The 18,975-nt window shown below is 40.0% G+C and overlaps 1 protein-coding gene across 2 annotated transcripts in view; it reads right to left on the bottom strand.

Moving 5' to 3' along the window:
- PLRG1 (pleiotropic regulator 1) overlaps positions 1-9,883 on the bottom strand; it is a 28,649-nt gene extending 18,766 nt beyond the window's left edge. Inside the window, exons 1-5 of one of the 2 annotated variants that reach the window (XM_084626928.1) lie at positions 8,464-9,883; positions 5,935-6,041; positions 4,693-4,835; positions 3,520-3,573; positions 1,601-1,694 (exon numbers count right to left, since the gene is read on the bottom strand). In XM_084626928.1, the coding sequence (XP_084483054.1) occupies positions 1,601-1,694; positions 3,520-3,573; positions 4,693-4,835; positions 5,935-6,041; positions 8,464-8,472 (407 nt within the window). In that variant the 5' untranslated portion in view covers positions 8,473-9,883. Of the gene's footprint in view, positions 1-1,600; positions 1,695-3,519; positions 3,574-4,692; positions 4,836-5,934; positions 6,042-8,283; positions 8,404-8,463 lie in introns of those variants that run through there. The other variant, XM_084626929.1, reaches the window with a different exon arrangement.
- Between the last annotated feature and the right edge of the window lie 9,092 nt (positions 9,884-18,975).

The raw sequence follows: 18,975 nt of genomic DNA on the forward strand, positions 1-18,975 counted from the left end.
AACAGAAACGGTCCATGCTCCCCCTCCATTACTGGACAGCCAAGCTTCCTCAGCAGCTGAGCTTGGGCTGAAGGCAGAGCTGGGGGAAGAACTGGGGATAGGGGAGTCGGGGACAGAGGCGGAGCTGGTCTGGGAGTGAAGAAGGAAGGAGGGCAGAGCTGGACTGCAGACAGAGTGGGACTGGAAGCATGGTGCTCCCTCCCTGTCCCCTACTGGGGCTAGAGCCAGCCCCACTGTGCTCTCCCCCGGAATGTTCCTCTGCACTCCCCTGGGTGCGCACCCCAGGTTGGGGAGCACTGCACTAAGCACTTGTAACAGCCAAGCAACCCCTGGATAGTGTTACCATGGCAACAACATTCCAGCCTTCAGCATTTAACTTTTACCAAGACTAGGTAAAAAAAAAAAATTAAAAAAACTTCAGGAAGGTGTGATTTTAAGTGGAAAGTATCCCTTTAAAGATATACTAAATGTGAAGCCCATGTCTGACTATCACATGTTTTGATTGCCGGAAGGTAGATCGAAAGTTATCAAGGATTTCTGTATAGCATATCAAGAAAGAAGTTGTTCTTATGAACAATTAAGTTCCATGAAAAGTTAATAGATACCAGCAATGAAAAAATAAAACTATTTTGCTTGAAGTAGGGTATCCTATGTTGTTATTATGAGTTACTGTGTGAACAACAAACAATAAAACTGGAAAGAAGATTATTATTCACACTGAACAAATATTATGATTAGAGATGTACAGAACAGAGAATATATAAATGACTGTGAATCTGCATTGGAACTGGGGCCAAAAGAGAGAGAAATTACAAATCAGACATAGAACCATGTGAGTAGGAACTGTGATGATTGCAAAACAGCACAGTAGAATTTTTTTGTATATTAAAAGAACAACACTGCTTATGGGGCTGGATTAAAACTTATAGGTTGCAGAAAAAGATATGTAATCAGTTACTGCAAGCAAAAAAAAAATTAGCTCAGAGTTAAGACCAAAAGACTGCTTTCCACTTTAGTGTCTTCCCAACCACCATAATCATCATCATCATCATCATCTTGAGAACACAATACTTTTCTCAAAAAACCCACAAGCATTGAAAAGCCTGGCCATTCCAAGTAAAGGTTCTGCTTAAGAAAAACAAAATATATGCAAATGCAGTTATAGTCACCCACATTCTTCCTAATAGTTCTACTTCCGGATTCTGTGATAACATTACTCTTCCATCCAAACAAATTAATCTAACCACCACAAAAAAATAAATTCTTAATCTTAAAAAACCTGTTTAGTGGAAGGCTAAGCATACTATAATCTGATTGCTATGTGTGACACTACTGGAGCAAAATTAAGATTGCTTGGGTGACATTAATTTTTGCATGAGAATATTCTCTAGTGATTTAGCATTTAACTGCAAAATGCAATCTTAATTTGTAATTTCCAAGCTAATGTTAGTATTTTTATTTATTGATTTAAAAAGAAAAGTAGATCATTTGGGGGTGTTCTTGTCTGAAGAAAGATTCTTTCTTCATTAAATCCAGGTTATGTTTTTTACCTTGGTTACAGGTTATTAAAAAAATGTTTAAGAAAATAATTTAGCAGTACCTGGACTGAGAAGGAGGAAGTGCCACAGCTAAGGACTGAGCAGCTGATTCACTGGGCATTCTCTGGATCTTAGTGTCTGCTGTCAGAGCCACACCTCATAAAAGAAAGTTACAAAAAGCACAAATAAATCTGGTCAGAGATCCATTAGCATTTTTAAGGAGTACTTGTGGCACCTTAGAGACTAACCAATTTATTTGAGCATAAGCTTTCGTGAGCTAGTGAGCTGTAGCACACGAAAGCTCATGCTCAAATAAATTGGTTAGTCTCTAGGGTGCCACAAGTCCTCCTTTTCTTTTTGCGAATACAGACTAACACGGCTGTTACTCTGAAACCTGTCATTAGCATTTTTGTATCTCCACTGTTACATATAACTGAATATTTTGGTAACAAAGAAATCTTTGTCATTCATTGACATAGCTGACAGATAAGAATATTGCAAAGCTAAATAAAATAAGGTTATTGTTCATTTTGGTCCAAATCCTTTGCATGGTGACTCAACACAATGTACAGGGGCACATTCAGGGCTTGACTGGCAGTGGTACGGCTCTATTACAAGAGACAAGAAATGCCTACATAGAGACAGTGTGCAAACCCCTTCCCCTAGACATTGTGGAACAGAGAACCCAGCATGGGTGGAGTCTGTTTTGGGGTAAATTACAGAAGAGACAGCAAGAAAACCCATGACTTTCTAAACTCACTGGCTGTGACTGTAGGGGTAGTGTAGGAACTATAAAACCTTCAGCCCTCCATAAATTGCAATATTAGGGGTTGGGAGTAAGATTCTGTCCCCTTCCCTTAAGGCATACCTGTTCAAAATGCTTTTACTGTGCTTTTGCACAAGGTTAGAGAATTTGTTCCACCTCTCTTAACCAATGTTTTAAGTATTGGACACTAGCATTCAGATTAAATTAATTTTTCCTACATCAAAATGACAGTTTCAATGTCTCCTACAGCATATACTTTGATAATGAAACTATACTTTTCCAATTCTATGAACAGTAAAGATGGCCCACTTTCTGAAACATTCCATTTAAACTGTAAAAATATATGGGGTATGATACCACAGACCTGATTCAAACAAAACTCCCACTAAAGTCAATATAGTTGAGGCATCCTGTAGATACGCAAAGTAGAAAATATTTTATAGCTACTGCCTATCTATTTTTCATAGAATCATAGAATATCAGGGTTGGAAGGGACCTCAGGAGGTCATCTAGTCCAACCCCCTACTCAAAAGCAGGACCAATCCCCAATTAAATCATCCCAGCCAGGGCTTTGTCAAGCCTGACCTTAAAAACTTCTAAGGAAGAAGATTCCACCACCTCCCTAGGCAACGCATTCCAGTGTTTCACCACCCTCCTAGTGAAAATGTTTTTCCTAATATCCAACCTAAATCTCCCCCACTGCAACTTGAGACCATTACTCCTTGTCCTGTCCTCTTCCACCACTGAGAATAGTCTAGAACCATCCTCTCTGGAACCACCTCTCAGGTAGTTGAAAGCAGCTATCAAATCCCCCCTCATTCTTCTCTTCTGCAGACTAAACAATCCCAGTTCCCTCAGCCTCTCCTCATAAGTCATGTGTTCCAGACCCCTAATAATTTTTGTTGCCCTTCGCTGGACTCTTTCCAATTTATCCACATCCTTCTTGTAGTGTGGGGCCCAAAACTGGACACAGTACTCCAGATGAGGCCTCACCAATGTTCTCCATAACTTTCTTCTAATATAGCCAGTCAGAAGAGTTTCATCAACACCCAAATGAGAACATCCTTATTAAAATTTATCAATAAAATTCACAGTTGAAGCTAAACCTATCCAGTCTAGATCATCAGCACAAACTCTGAATTTCCTGAATTTTTAAATAGTTTTTATATCATTTGTGTGTGAAAAGTAGATATTTTTATATAAAATTTTACTCACCAGGACCAGGTGGATATGGATGTGTACCTGTTATCAAATATTCAAGTTCTTGTCCTAAATAACAGAATATTTTCTTAATTATTGCTTTTTGTTGTAAACACTAAAATAAATTATCAATTACAAAAATCGTAGCATGTCAGCAACCAGCAAAAATGGCAGTTGCATCTAAGTTATAACACTGCAGTACCTGAGTGCTCCCTATTTCCCTTTGTTTCTTTTACTCTCCACTGTGTAAGTAAGATACCTGATATTGATCAGAAAAACACCATTCTTTGAAATGCTGATGTTACCGCTTATTACCAACAATGACTTCGCTTTAGGAACATTAGTCCCTCACAAAAAACCTAAAAAGTATATTTCATACAGATAAGGATGCATTAGAGAAGCTCAACCAGCAAGAAAAAAGATTCTGTTACCCAACAAATGAATGTTCCACCTGGAATGTATGAGAATTTTAGAGAAGAGCTAATCAGGTTATTAAGCTAAGACAATGAAATTTATATGAGATTGGAGAACGAAAAAAAGGAAGGCAAATACAATCTTTTTTTTCCTTCTCTTCTTAAGAGAGTCCTCACCATGCCAGCCTCTCTCACTACCTGTCACTCTCTCAGAAGGTTTTCAAGCAAGATCTTTTGAAAAGAAAATCACAACTACAGTATGAAGATGTGAGGTACTCTTGAGAAAAGAGCAACATGTCACAGTAGAAGGGATCAACCAGAAGTTAAAAAATCTTAAGGAACATTTCATGTGCCACTAGAAGAGTTTTTAACAGAAAGGGAAAAGGGATTCCTCCTTCAATGAGTAATTCATACTTAAATATAGGATATTTTCGATACCTACATATCTAAAGGCAGTTGAAAAAGTTCTATATCACTCTTATCACACATTCTTTACCACCACCATTGGTGGCAAACTAGAAGAACACAAAGTCTTGTTTTCTCTTTGCCACCTACATGAAATACCCATTATGTTTTTGAATCTTATTATTTGCATAACATTGTATCACAAACAGATAAACACCTTCCCTGTTCCAAACAGTTTATGTTGTATGGACATACGCCAGTAGAATATAAGACAATGAAAAATAGAGGTTTTCCTTACAAATATTTCCCTCAGGTTATATCATAGCGATCTTGAAATTTAATTTTGGTTAACTAGTAATGGCACACTAACCTTGATTTGCAGGATACTGTTTATGTCCATAGAGATCCCCTGTATTCGGAGAATCCTTCTCTCTAAAATTTTCCTTCAGAATAGGCATGTGCAGCACAGAAGCATAATCTGTGCGAAGCTTGATTGACATCTTTAATTTGTGGCTGTTTAAGAAAACAACAAAATATATTAAATCTTGATCTTCTAATATATTATTAATTTAAAAATGTTTATTTTTAAAATATTTTTAAATATTAGCTATGCTAATATTTTCCTTTCATTATCACCAGATAGCAGTTTTGCCCAAGAGTCTGAATGTACACTATCAGACTTGGATGACAATTAGAGCTAGTCAGAAATTTTTCAATGAAACTATTTTGCCAAGCCTGAAATGTCTTACAGAAGTGAACCAGATTCAACTACCTTTTGCAGAAAAGGGTTCTTACAGAAATCTGCCTGGTTCCCCACCAGCTCATCTGGCAGTTGCTGGGGTCCCTGAGCTTCCACAGTCTGAAGCTCCATGGCAGTTACGCCATGCAGGCTGCCCCAGAGCTGGCGATCCCAGGCTTCCAGGGTCCACAACTCCATGGCAGCCCCACCATGGCAAGGCTGTCTAAGTCCTTGTCACAGAGCTGAGAGCCAGACAGCCCTGTAAGCTCCAGACCTAGCCAGGATGGCTCTCAGAACATAGGCTCCTGGCTTCACAGCAGGGAACCTGTAAGCTCTGGGAGCCTCAGCTTGCTATGGAGCTGGGAGCCTGGAGGTCCTGGTACTGGCTTCCACACTTCGTGGATCTGGGGAGCCCCACCATGAAGACTTCCCTGGGACCAGGAATCCCAGGGCTTCCAGACTCTCAGGCTAGCTGGCTAGGAGTCTGGAAGCCCGGAGGTCACTGGTCCAAGGGCACTCTTCATGGTGAGCAGCCCCAGAACTACAGACCCAGCAGCTGCTGACTGAAAATGATATTTTTGTCAGTTTCAGCACTACTAAATGTCAATTTCAGACAGCAGCTGCCTCTCCCCAGATTCATATTTTGTTTTAGAAACACCATGTGTAGGTGTTTCCAAAACTAATTTTTAGGGGAATTTTCAGTTTATAATTAAATCAGAATTGGACCAAATTCAAAAATTTTTAAATGAAACCAAATTTGAAGTGAACTGGAAATCCTGAGTTTCAGCCAGCGCTAGAAACAGTTGCAAAGGAGTGCCTGCCTCACATTAACGTTTTTAGACATACCAATTATTTTATGATGGCTGTTCTTACCTTACATCATCTAATGGTATAGGCTTTGCATTATCAGCCACAAACATATCATGGGTTCTCTTCAAGGATCTGAACACTAATGTGTGCACAGAGTGTTTCTGCACTTCCTGCAGAGAAGATACATTTAATTATACATGTGGCAAGAATTTAATTAAAAACCTGAAAATGGCAATGAAAATTGCAGTAGTGATTCTTGCCTTCTGTATGTAAGAAATGGACTCTGTTTAGTTTGCTAAAGTACACAGTTGTGCTTGAGTGCTAAAAAATATAATTTGGTGAGAGAGAGTTTCATCTCCAAATTTAAATCAATAATTAACTACTTCTCCCTTTCATGGGATACTGTGATGATCAAAAATAACTAGCCAAAACTCTGATCAACATTCTGCGTTTCCAACTATAGGCACATAGGTGAATTTAATGAAGACAAACAAAAAAGCTTTTCACTCATGCTTGCCAGCTCCATTTTTATAAGCAGCCAAAAAGCAAGTGAGTCACAGAGCAGAACTCCCTATAAATTTTATTTTATTGCCTAGATAAACAAGCAAAAGAAAAAAAAGATTTATAAAGTGCCATGTACATTATATCACCTTTGTGTATGCCTCTGATCAGAAAACTGTACAGAGGTGTTATTCTGGGCTCAAAATCAGTAGCACTTGTTTTCATTTAATTAATCAAAGTGTTTTGTTTTTAAAAGAAAAGGTCTAGAACATTATTGAGCTGTGAACAAGAACTCATAAACAGATTAACAAAACTTTAATGGTAATTCTAATATCAAATGTTAGTTTTTCTACCACAACTGTATTAGCATTTTCTCTTCCCCGAAGACCCAGGAAGAGGGCCATGATTCGCAGACAGAGATCAAGATTCAAAAACATTAGGAATGTCTGAGTGACGTGCTTAGTACCATCTACACTATATCTCTCTTTCATCAACACTTAAGAAATGTGTCCTTTATAAGTGCTATGAAAATAATGGCAACTAAAGCATATATTAGTTTCTTTTACTATGGGAATTGAAACCAAACTAAAAACAGAAACAAGAATTATAATAGATACTGGAGTAACTATAGTCCAATGAGAGGAACATGGACCCAGAGTCAGGAAACTATAGTTCTATTCCTAGTTCACTCGCTGATCCGATGTTTAGCTTGGGACAAATTACAATCTTTCTCATGTGCCCCACTTGTAAAATGGGGACTGACAGTACTCTTCACCTTGAATAAAGGGCTCAGTTCTTGTCACCTAACCTCAAAAAATATAGAAGTAGGAGCCCAGAGATGGATGGACAGAACAGATTAAAAGCATGTATAGACTGCAAAGTCTAGGACTGTTTAGTTTAGAAGCACAATATATTGACAAAAAAAAAAGTCATAGATAGGCAAAATAAAAATGCTGCTTGTGAATTTATTAGAGTGTGATTTAAGGATATTACTTCCTATATTTTGACATGTGATGTTGACAATGTGTGTTTTAACTATTATCAAGCTTTAACTTTTTGAATCAACATCTACGGTCATTAAATAATTATTGTCTGACTCTCCACCCACAATTTCCTGGAACTGTGAAAATGTATATGGATAAAAATAGGAATGAAATACAAATAAAAAATGGATATTATCTGTCAAAATGATGGAACAAAAATCTAATTCTGCCAAGCCTAAATATAACTCTACAACATGGATTAACCAGATAATCTGCTGGTCTGATCCGGTACTGCAATTCCTATGTTTGATGATGATACTTGCTTTTGTAAAGTACTTTGAGATCTATGGCAGCTAATACTTATTATCTGATGATGTGACCTATGTGAAGTGAGTGGCTTTCTGTCCAGTTTCACCTGCAAGACCTCTATATAAACGCCACAGCATAATCTTAACCACTTGTCAAACCCATTGATAATGTCAACAGAGACCAATGACCAGAGAGACCGGCAGACTCGTTGTCGGTTTTAAAGCTGACAGGGCAGCCCAGGGGTGCTCGCATTGCTGCCAAGGAGCAGGGCGGCGACACCTTCCCCGAAGGGTTCAAAACGGGAACGTTTTCTGCTGTAACTTGCCAGCGACCAGCGGCCTCCGAGGCGCCTTCGCTTCGTGCAGACGGTACCCTGGGGCGAGGGGCAACCCCCCCGACCGGGACCCAACACACTGGTCCCCTCCCTCGTTACTGTACGCACCACAAGGGCGACCGGCAGCTGCCCCAGAGCCCGGTTCACCGCCACTGCTGCGCGAGGCTGGCGGCGGGCGGGTTCGGTCCCACGGGGGATGCGGGGTCCCAGCCTCGCCCCCACGCCTCGGCCTGCGGCTCAGCTCATCCCCCCGCCGGGCGGAACAAACCCCACCTCGGGGCATACCGGAAACGGGGGAGGGGGCTAATCGCAGCTTCAGGGGCAGTGGGAGGCCGGAATCCCCCGCCCGCTTCTCCGGGCCGGGCGCTCCTCGCGTCGGCAGCGGCAAGCCCCTCACCCTGGGCGCTGGGGTTTCGAGGGCCCGACAGCCCCACCCACAGGGGCGGGCCGAGACCGCTCTCTCACCTCCACCATGGTGCCCGCTGCCCGCAGCAAGAGAGTGGCCGCGCACCGCCTGCCCGGTCCGCTATGGAGACACTTCCGGCGCCTGCCCGACTGCCCCGGAACTGACGTGCTGACAAAGACGCATGCGCCATCGAGCGAGACCCGGCAGCGCTGAGGGGACGGGGGCGGATCGCGCTGCTTGGGGAGCTACGGGTTCGAGTCCTTCCGCTCCCCGCGTGGTGCCCAGAGCGGGGGGTGGAAGGTGTCAGGATCCGTTTCTGACGCTGCTACGCCGAGAGCGCTGGACACGGCAAGGGGCATTGGGCGCTGCGAATGGATGAATGTCTCTAGCCCACAGCAAACTACACACGCGGCGAGGGGCCGTGGTATAGGGCCCCTGAGTTCAGGTGAGCCTGGCCTGCCGAGCGCTGTCTGCGCCCCTTGCGGCGGCACTGCGCTCGCCGCGCGTGCTGGGCCCAGGGCGAGCCCGCTGCGGACTGCGGAGCGAGCCGCTGTCGGCGAGGCCTGTAGATCGGGCGGTAGAGCTTCCAGGAGCGCCCTCTGCCGCCCCACACCCCGGAGCTCCTGGAACCCGCCCCCGCGGGCCAGCGGACTTCCCCTGCCCGCCGGGCTGGACGGGACTCGTTGGGACGGAGCAACGCCTGCCCCCGCGAAGCTCCAGCCGGTTGAAATGCGCACCCCGAGCCTGTGTTAGAAGCTCTTGAGGGGAGCGATGCTTTGCAAACGTGTTGGCAGTTTTTACAGATCACTTCAAAACAGGTTGAGAAGCAGCTTCAATGTAATATAGGATCAAAGTCTGACTCTTACGGCTCCCGCTCCACTTGCCATGGAGTAAGACCACACACACTTTCTTCTACCCCAGGGTGTGAAACTTTAAAGCGCACACACTTAGAGACTAGCCTGAACATTTCAGCCAGATGGTTTAAAACAAAAAAGTGTAATAAACAACTGAAAAAGGCTGTTTAGAAGATACACACTTAGGCAGCTTTAACTTAACGGATGGCGCAACGTGTTTTAGCCAGGCTACATTGTGTCATTTCCACTCCTCAGTCTTCGGGGATCACTTGATGAATATACCTAGCCATGTGATGGCACAGATGCTTTGTATAAACAATTGTTGCATGGAGCTATTAACCGTCAGAACATAAAAAGAACAGGAGAACTTGTGGCACCTTAGAGACTAACAAATTTATTTGAGCATAAGCTTTCCTGAGCTACAGCTCACTTCATGGGAACATAGCAACTGCAATTACAGATACTGAACAGAAGAGTGCAATAGTTAGCTTTCTACAAGATACATGTATTTCACTGAGCAGCTGTCATAAGGATCAGAATGCTGAAAAGCATGTTGACAATTCCAAAATGAGAAATGTCTCTGGAGTATTGGTTTCTGAGTTTAGGTTTGATTTTATAAAACTTCATCCAACTTTCTAATCTTCTTGTAGAATGCAGAGAAATATTTTAGTAGAGTTTTTCTAATTAACAGGAGTTGTAATATATTAAACTTTATGTATGAAACAAGCCAGAGTAATGTGGACAGGGAGAAGTGTTTTTAATCTCAGGATCACAATAAGCAATTTTGAAAGGAAAACTGCATTGTTATGTGATACTATATTCATTACACCTAGTAACACTAAATATTTTTTTTTAAAGGAAGCCTTTATTTGAAACTCATAGAGTATTTGTTTTTCTCCAAAGAATCCAAAAAAGTCAGCTAGGGTCGTAGGTGGCGGGGGAGATTATCTTGTTAATGGTCATGTATTACTATTATTATTTATTCATATAGCACCATAGTCATACAAGTAAATAAAAAGACAAGCCCCCTACCCTGAGGAATTTACAATCTCAGCTGTTTTGCCAAAATCCTCAGGAATTGAAATTCCTGCTATAAGACAGTTCCTCTGCATGGTGGCACTCCAGGGAAAATATGTATCTGGTGACCATATACGGGCTTTGGAGACCAGAGTGGCTCAACTGGAGGAGCTGAGGAAGACAGAGAGGTACATAGATGAGACTTTCCGGGAGACAGTAGAACGGTCCCACCCCCAGTCTGACAGCCTCTGTGCTGTTGAGAAGGATGAAAGTCCCAGGAAAGGAGAGCATCTAACTGGAGCAGAGGGAAACCATCCCATAGTTGGGACCCTCTTTCCAGATGATGTTGTGGTATCCTCTTGCACTGAGGATACCTCTCCGGGAGAGGGAACTCCAGCTATTAGAAAGAGACCGGTATTAGTAATGGGCGATTCAATCATTAGAAACATAGATAGTTGGGTTTGCAATGACTGGGAGAACCGCATGGTGACTTGCCTGCCTAGTGTGAAGGTTGCAGTTCTCTTGAGACATCTAGATAGACTTATGTATAGTGCTGGGGAGGAGCTGGTGGTCATGGTACATGTAGGTACCAATAACATAGGAGAGAGGTCCTGGAGGCCAAATTTAGGCTGCTAGGTAAGGGATTGAGGTCCAGGACCTCCATGGTAGCATTCTCTGAGATGCTCCCAGTTCCACGCGCAGGGCCAGTTAGACAGGCAGAACAGCAGAGTCTCAATGCGTGGATGAGATGATGGGGTAGGGAGGAGGGGTTTAGATTTATTAGGAACTCGGGAAACTTTGGGGAAAGGGGGAGCCTATACAGGAAGGATGGGCTCCACCTAAACCAAAATGGAACCAGATTGTTAATGTTAATGGCACTTAACATTAAAAAGATTGTAGAGCAGTTTTTAAACTAAGGGCTGGGGGAAAGCCGGCAGATGCAGAGGAACACGTTTCGGACATCCCTTAGGGGAGGATCTATTAACAGAGAATCTCTATGTCTTAGTGAGGATGAGAGAATGGAAAATGATAAAATACAGGCTGGGTTTGATCAGAAACAGTCAAATAAAATAGAGTCCCATTCAATTACATTGTGCAACGATAGGCAGCTGAAAGGAGACAAGTTTTTAAAGTGCTTATATACCAATGCTAGAAGTGTAAATAATAAAATGGGCGAACTAGAGTGCCTCATATTAAATGAGGATATTGATATAATAGGTATCACAGAAACTTGATGGAAAGAGGATAATCAATACCAGGGTACAAAATATATCGGAAGGACAGAACAGGTCATGCCAGTGGGGGAATGGCACTGTATGTGAAAGAAAGCGTAGAATCAAATGAATTAAAAATTGTAAATGAATCAAATTGTACCGTAGAATCTCTATGGATAGAAATTCCATGTTCTAATAATAAGAATATAGCGGTAGGGATATATTACCGACCACCTGACCAGGATGGTGATAGTGACTGTGAAATGCTCAGGGAGATTAGAGAGGCTATTAAAATAAAAAACTCAATAATAATAATAATGGGGGATTTCAGCTAACCCCGTATTGACTGGGTACATGTCACCTCAGGATGGGATGCAGAAATAAAGTCTCTTGACACCTTAAATGACTGCTTCTTGGAGCAGCTGGTCCTGGAACCCACCAGAGGAGAAGCAATTCTTGATTTAGTCCTAAGTGGAGCACAGGATCTGGTCCAAGAGGTGAATATAGCTGGACTGTTTGGTAATAGTAACCATAATATAATTAAATTTAATATCCCCGTGGCAGGAAAAACACCACAATGGCCCAACACTGTAGCATTTAATTTCAGAAGGGGGAACTACACAAAAATGAGGAGGTTAGTTAAACAGAAATTAAAGGATACAGTGCCAAAAGTGAAATCTCTGCAAGCTGCATGGAAACTTTTTAAAGACACCATAATAGAGGCTCAACTTAAATGTATACCCTAAATTAAAAAACATAGTAAGAGAACCAAAAAAGAGCCACCGTGGTTAAACAACAAAGTAAAAGAAGCAGTGAGAGGCAAAAAGACATCCTTTAAAAAGGGGAAGTTAAATCCTAGTGAAGAAAATAGAAGCATAAACACTGGCAAATTAAATGTAAAAATACAATTAGGAAGACCAAAAAAGAATTTGAGGAACAGCTAGCCAAAGACTCAAAAAGTAATAGCAAATTTTTTCTTAAGTACATCGGAAGCAGGAACACCCAGTTGGGGCCACTGGACGATCAAGGTAATAAAGGAGCATTCAAGAACGATGAGGCCATTGTGGAGAAACTAAATGAATTCTTTGCATCGGTCTTCATGGCTGAGGATGTGAGGGAGATTCCCAACCTGAGCCATTCTTTTTAGGTGACAGATCTGAGGAACTGTCCCAAATTGAGGTATCATTAGAGGAGGTTTTGGAACAAATTGATAAATTAAGCAGCAATAAGTCACCAAGACCAGATGGTATTCACCCAAGAGTTCTGAAGGAACTCAAATGTGAAATTGCAGGACTACTAACTGTAGTCTGTAACCTATCATTTAAATCAGCTTCTGTACCAGATGACTGGAGGATAGCTAATGTGACTCCAATTTTTAAAAAGGGTTCCATAGGTGATCCCGGCAATTACAGGCCTGTAAGCCTGACTTCAGTACCGCGCAAACTGGTTGAAACTATAATAAAGAACAATATTGTCAAACATAGATGACCATAATTTGTTGAGTAAGAGTCAGCATGGTTTTAGTAAAGGAAAACCATGCCTCACCAATCTATAAGCATGTGGACCAATGGGATCCAATGGGTATAGTGTACTTAGATTTTCAGAAAGCCTTTGACAATGTCCCTCACCAAAGGCTCTTACGCAAAGTAAGCTGCTATGGGATAAGAGGGAAGGTGCTCTCACGGATTGGATTGGTAACGGACTAAAAGTTAGGAAACAAAGGATAGGTATAAATGGTCAGTTTTCAGAATGGAGAAAGGTAAATAGTAGTGTTTCCCAAGGGTCTGTTCTGCTACCAGTCCTATTCAACATATTCATAAATGATCTGGAAAAAGGAATAAACAGTGAGGTGGCAAAATTTGCAGATGATACAAAATTACTAAATATAGTTAAGACCCAGGCAGACTGTGAAGAGCTACAAAGGGATCTCTCAAAATTGGGTGACTTGGCAACAAAATGGCAGATGAAATTTAATGTTGACAAGTGCAAAGTAATGCACGTTGGAAAGCATAATCCCAACTATACATATAAAATGATGGGGTCTAAATTAGCTGTTACCACTCAAGAAAGACATCTTGGAGTCATTGTGGATAGTTCCCTGAAACGTCCACTCAATGTGCAGCAGCAGTCAAAAAAGCAAACAGAATGCTGGCAATAATTAAGAAAGGGATAGATAATATGACAGAAAATATCATGTTTGCTCTATATAAACCCATGGTGCTCCTACATCTTGAATACTGTGTGCAGATGTGGTTGCCCCATCTCAAAAAAGATATATTGGAATTGGAAAAGGTTCAGTAAAGGGCAACAGAAATTATCAGGGGTATGGAATGGCTTCCGTATGGGGAGAGATTAATAAGACTGGGACTTTTCAGCTTGGAAAAGAGACGGCTAAGGGGAGATATGATTGAGGTCTATAAAATCATGACTGGTGTGGAGAAAGTAGATAAATAAGTGTTGTTTACTACTTCTCATAATACAAGAACTAGGGATCACCAAATGAAATTAGTAGGCCGCAGGTTTAAAACAAATAAAAGGAAGTATTTCTTTACACAATGCACAGTGAACCTGTGGAACTCCTTGTCAGAGGATGTTGTGAAGGCTAAGACCATAACAGGTTTCAAAAAAGAACTAGATAAATTCGTGGAGGATAGGTCCATCAATGGCTATTAGCCAGGATGGGCAGGAATGGTGTCCCTAGCCTCCGTTTGCCAGAAGCTGGGAATGAGCGACATGGGATGGATCACATGATGATTACCTGTTCTGTTCATTCCCTCTGGGGCACCTGGCACTAGCCACTGTTGGAAGACAGGATACTGGGCTAGATGGACCTTTGGTCTGACCCAGTAGGGCCATTCTTATGTTCTTTTGACCCACGAAGAAGTACTATGCAAACATTGTGACAAAGGTGCAAATTTTCAAAAGGCCAAAGTTTGTTCCTGTAGCTTTAAAAGACCAAAGGCCAAGTTCACATCTCTGGTCATTTCATTTGTTCCAGCAAATTTACATTAAGGATGAATTACGTCCCAGGTCTTTAAAAAAAAATCAGTTCAGCGGTAATTATTACAGGCCAGTGTCTTGACAATAATATGCAGGAATCTGTTTTATTTTCTGCAAACCAATTACAGCTGGAATTTTGGAAATTCTAACCACAGGAGAAATATTTATTAATCATTATTCAGAACAAGTTATCATTTGCACACATTTTGCAGTGCTGTTTACAAGACTGATGTAAACAGTTAAGAGTGTCTCACACATTTATCTTTATTAAGAACGTGCTTGATCCCAAGGTAAGGTGACAACATTATATTTAGTTTATCATTTACAAGAAACTTTTGAAACAAATATTTGCTACCAGTAAGAACAACAATTTGAGGGGCTCAGAGATTAGTATCTGCCTACACTATTGTTTTCATAGTCAATATAGTCTTACAACACTATTTGTTTAAAAAAGACATTTCTAAATCAGTTGCTAAGCAACAGTGGTCTTTTTTTCAAAATTAACTCTGTAAACACGATGGCTTATCTGTGGCCTAAGAAAGTCCTGTTGCCTCCCACATCTAGTCTTATGTCAAGAACAGATTTATCTTTGATATGCGAGTCACTAATTCAATGCCCTTGACTTGTCTGACTTCATGGGCTGGTTTAAAGGGCATTGTACCATTGATCAGGCAAGCCAACAGAACAACTACTGCAGCTACTGAAGGAAGTATCCATTCATTTTTTAAACTCTAATGGTAAATATCCTTTTTGTGTCATATATGACATAGTGGAAGTAGAGATCCTGATACACCATGGAGTTTACTATTTTGTCATCACAAATACTTGGCATGGCAAACTTACAACAGTACCATCACACCTGTAATTCAGGAGAAGTTTCTATCCTTTGAAGTCATGGAGAATAAGGAGTGGGAGACATGAAAAATAAAGTGTTAACAAACTTTTCCTTGATGGGGGCTCTGAAAAAGTTTGTTTTCAGTATTACTAGTAACTATAGTGTGGTCTCCATTGTACTGTGGCATATGCAATTTGAAACTACAAAATATCATATACATTGTCAAAAATTGTTAATTTGTTGTGCTTTCCTGGTAAATCCCGAGAAAAACACAACAAATACATCATGATATGCTATATTTTGACAACAGTACAAGAGAAGCCAGACAGGCCAATCGAACATACTAGGGTGGGATAAGTCAAAGACTGAATTTCAACCAGGAAGAGCAATGAAGCCACATGGGGAAATTTTCTGTGGTTCTCACACCAATGCCCCATCCAGCAGAGGGTCAGTAGGGACTGGATCTTGTCCTCACAACTGCATGTTTCTTGATCAATGGGAATGAATGAAAGTTTATTTAAATCTTTATAAAAAGTACATTACAAGTACCAAGTATTTAAGACTATTATTAGTTTCAAAAGAAGAACCAAAGTGGAAGACAATTAAAAACTTGTAAATTTATTAGCAACTTTAATTATGAGGAAGGATTGCCTAGTGGATAGGACCTTAGGCTGGAACTCACAAAACCCAGTTTCTATTCCCTGCCTCACCGCAGGTTTGTATGTGACTTTGAGCAAGTTGCTTAGGCCCAGATCCTCAAAAGTATTTATGCCCCTAACTCCCATTAATTTAAATTGGAGATATGAGCCTAAATACCTGAGAATCTGAGCCTTAGCCTCTCTAATGCCACAGTTCCCCATCTGTAAAATGGAGATAATAGTACTTCCTTTTCACAGAGGGGTGTTGTGAGAATAAATGAATTAAAGATTGTAAAGTGCTCAAATACTATGGTAAAGGGTGCCATATAAATACCTTGGATAGATTCTAGGTGATGCCTTTTAGTAATATCCAATCAAGTAAAATCAGTACAAATGTAACAGTGATATGGGTGTCAATGCACAAGGGACCAAATCCAATGGAGCAGCACCTGCTTTGGCCAGGCCTGCCTTTAGTCCAAGATGTTTAATAATTAAGTCCACAGTCAGGTTAAACTGTGCTCCCATATTTCCTGTGTCTACAGGAATTTTGATAATGGTACATATACAGAAAAAGAGTCTAAGTTATGCAGCTTTATCTGTTCCCAACTTTGTTTTTCACTAAAACTCCCACCTAATGAAAATGTGTCTTTACAGGGGAACTTATTTTCATCCCCAAAACTATTTTGGAGTGAATAAAAATATCTGTCACCATAGAATGAAAATGTCCTTTTTATAATGTTCCTTAGTTTTGGTTCTGTTTGTTTTATAAATGTCCATTTTCTGGACAGTTACCTTATTACTACAGAAAAATATACTTCATTTAATTCATAATTTACAAGAAAATGACAGAGGGAAATAGCCAGTGGTATGATAAAACCTTGGCTATATGAGAATCTTGAATAACTGGGAAGTGTTTTCTAATACCCATTTGACAAATGTGGGACAGTATTTATTCGGATCTAGTTTAATAAAATGCATGCTCACAAATTCCATATATGTGTCTTTTTAGGAAAAAAAATGAGAGTAAACAGTAAATCAATGGAGTAATGAATCTATGGCTGTATTTATATACAGAAATCACAGTTGTCAGTTCAACTCCACACAAACAATAAAGGGGGATAAAACCCATGATCTTCTCCTAAAAAAGGGCCCTACTATTTGAACTCAAGAAGAACTAGCTGTAGGAAATGGAGAACCTTGTTATAGGGCATCCACTAGCAGGGTATATAACTACACATTTGGGGAGTTCTGACCTTCAGTCAAGTAGAAGGTGACAGGATATACCACGGGCTTTTATATTATATAGTATACACACTGAAGTGAGGATTTTTTCTGCTTCAGTATGTGTATGAAACTTCCATTAGCCTTTGCAGGAATTATGCACACATATCTGGGCACAAAAAGATAAATACCCACTGTATTTGTTACAAGTCCATATTCAGAATCTAGTAGATAAGGAACTTCTTTTGAATAGTATTCTTTGGGTGAGATTGTCAAAGGCAAGGAGAATTAGGCACTTGTCTTCCATTTGTGTCTTTGAAAATCTAACCCTTATCATCAACTGAATCTTTATTACCTCAAAATGTGGATCCCCACTGTGTTTATACAATTCAGCTTCAAGATAAGGATTCCCACAGTTTTCTCTAAAAATATAATAAATTACACATCCAATAAGTTAAACACATTCTCTTATGTTAATGGCATTTAATGCCTCTTTTGACACGTTGTGATTGTTGCCATTTAATAAGACACTTTAACTATACAATACGTTATTTTAAAATGTCTTTATGCACATTTAATTATTTTATTAATTATCATTAACAAATATAAGATGTTTCTTTTGATTACGTAATTTGCTTTTGCAGTTAAGAAGGGGAAAGAGTAACTTAAATATGTGAAATTTAATTATTATAAATTGTTTTTATTTTATGTTATTTTTTTAAATCTAAGTATGACTGAAGTAATGTGAAGTAGTGAATGTTGTTTGTGCCTGAATTATTAATCTGCCTGTTGAATTATTATTAAGACCTGAGCAATTATTTCACAGTGAATTATTAATTAAATGAATGTAGACTCTTTTCTGTTTGTGAATTTCCTCAACAAGCTTAACTGCTATTCAAATTTCTTCACCATATTAATTATAATTTCTACAAATTATTTCTGATCTGTAGATTGATTGTGAGCAAGTCACTAGGAGTATTCAAAATTCTTGTTTTGTTGGCTAATTTTGACTGTTTACTGATTGTGCAAGTACAGCTCTTAAAATCCAGTGTGGATATTGACAATTGTAAATTCATAATTATCCTTCTATGATTGTTCTCTTATATTTGCTTAAAATGTGCTGGTGCTGTGAAAATTCCTGCTTGTCAAATTGTTTACTGGAATGTTAATGACAGGAGAACAGACAGGGTGCAAACAGCAGAAATGAAGTCAGGTTTTATGGTTAAAATGAATATATTCAGAACATTTCTTGAGATACACAAACAACATCTTGGAGAAAAAAGATCTACTAAGGATTCTGTTTTAGCGAGGGTAAATGAGGCCAAAGTTTGTATTTCTGATATAACAGATCCCATTGGGGTAGTGCTAACATCTGTGATGGATTTTCAAATATTTTGCTTACTATTAAACCCCCCCCCCATCTCTTCCAATAACACCAATATTAACCAGGACACTTATGAGTCAGCATCTAGTTGGCACTCCACTCTTCCTGTTTATCCCAGGAGTTGTGTTGTATGTGCTGGGTCTGATTCTGCCAACAATTTTGTGAGCACTAGTCAACTCAGGTGAGTAGCCCCTAAGATGCCAATGACTACTTTCTTAAATAAGGGTTTACAGGTTTGTTCTCTCTATTTTTATTCAGCACTTTTGGTTTGTTTTCCAATTTTGTTTTGTGTTTTTAAAATATGTATAGATTGTAAACTCTGGGCTAGATTATGAGAGAGCTATAGATTATGAGCTTCCTTTTAGGCATCTTAATGGCTTTTCAAAAGGGCTCAACATTCAGTGAATC

The sequence above is a fragment of the Lepidochelys olivacea genome (genome assembly GCF_965140295.1).
Source record: "Lepidochelys olivacea isolate rLepOli2 genome assembly, chromosome: 4".
NCBI lineage: Eukaryota > Metazoa > Chordata > Testudines > Cheloniidae > Lepidochelys > Lepidochelys olivacea.